Source organism: Salvelinus sp. IW2-2015, linkage group LG16 (genome assembly GCF_002910315.2).
Source record: "Salvelinus sp. IW2-2015 linkage group LG16, ASM291031v2, whole genome shotgun sequence".
NCBI lineage: Eukaryota > Metazoa > Chordata > Actinopteri > Salmoniformes > Salmonidae > Salvelinus > Salvelinus sp. IW2-2015.
The window spans coordinates 35,352,190-35,353,522 of NC_036856.1; the positions used below are offsets into that span (position 1 = coordinate 35,352,190).

Sequence of the window (1,333 nt, forward strand, 5' to 3'; positions counted from 1 at the left end):
TCAGAAAGCACATAGATAGAATCAGAAAGCACATAGATAGAATCAGAAAGCACATAGATAGATTCAGGAAGCACATAGATAGATTCAGGAAGCACTTAGATAGATTCAGGAAGCACATAGATAGATTCAGGAAGCACATAGATAGATTCAGGAAGCACATAGATAGATTCAAACAATTACACTGTGGATATTTATGATCGTAAGGGAAGGAGTTTCTGTCTAGATTCCATCTAGATTTTAATTTAGTCTCAATGCATTAGTGCTGTGTTTATGTTCATTCAGGGCACACAATGTACATCATTGTGTTAGTGTGACAGTATCTCCCAGAGTGCGATCTCTGTCTGTAAATAACAAGGTATCAGGATATGGTCCCATACAATCAGAGCTAACAGAATCTCTCATAGCATATCATAATCTGTGTGTGCGTCAGTGTTATGTTAGCATGCAAGGCTAGCCACATGCTGTACCTTGGCCTGTGTGTGTGTCAGTGTTGTCTTAGCATGTTAGGCTAGCCCCATGCTGTACCTTGGCCTGCAGTCGTCCTCCGATTGTGTTCCTCATATGATAGACAGAAATGACCACATCACCCTGGACATTCACACCTAGAGGGAAGACGACCTTCCCCTCCTGGACCCTGTGCTCTCTGAGTGGATGACAGGTGAATTATAAGTTGGAATAATCTGTCTGTAACCTTGTTTGGTAAACAAATACTTGTTCAGCACAAAAGTAGATTTCCTAACTTACTTGTCCAAAACAATTTACATATGTTGGTTTAAACAAGAACATTGTGCGAATGTGGTTGAAAAACAATTTTAATGACTCCAACCTAAGTGTAATGTTAAATAATCCGACTTCAACTGTATATACACTACCGTTCAAAGTTTGGGGTCACTTAGAAATCTCCTTGTTTGTAATAAGAAAAAAGCACATATTTTTTTCCATGAAAATATACAGATCAATTATCGACAAGATATACAGTGCAGACATTATTAATGTTTAAATTACTATTGTAGCTGGAAATGGTGAGTTTCATGAATATCTACATAGGGTGCCAGAGCGCCTCCTTATCAGCAACCATCACTCCTGTGTTCCAATGGCACTTGTGTTAGCTAATCCAAGTTTATATTTTAAAACGACTAATGATACATAGCAAAAATCCCTTTGAATAGTAGCCGATGCATGAAAACTTTGTTCTGATTAAAGAAGCAATACAACTGGCCTTCTTTAGTACTAGTTGAGTATCTGGACTGCATCAGCATTTTGGTTTGATTACAGGCCAAAATGGCCAGAAACAAAACCGTTTCTGCAAATAATTCCGCTCAGTCTAATTCTT

At 38.2% G+C, this 1,333-nt stretch overlaps 1 protein-coding gene across 1 annotated transcript in view; it reads right to left on the reverse strand.

Annotated features, from left to right (window-relative positions):
• The window catches only part of dnajc6 (DnaJ (Hsp40) homolog, subfamily C, member 6), a 78,176-nt gene that overhangs the window by 19,560 nt on the left and 57,283 nt on the right, over positions 1-1,333 (reverse strand). Inside the window, 1 exon segment of the mRNA XM_070447434.1 lies at positions 526-639. Coding sequence (XP_070303535.1) covers positions 526-639 — 114 coding nt within the window.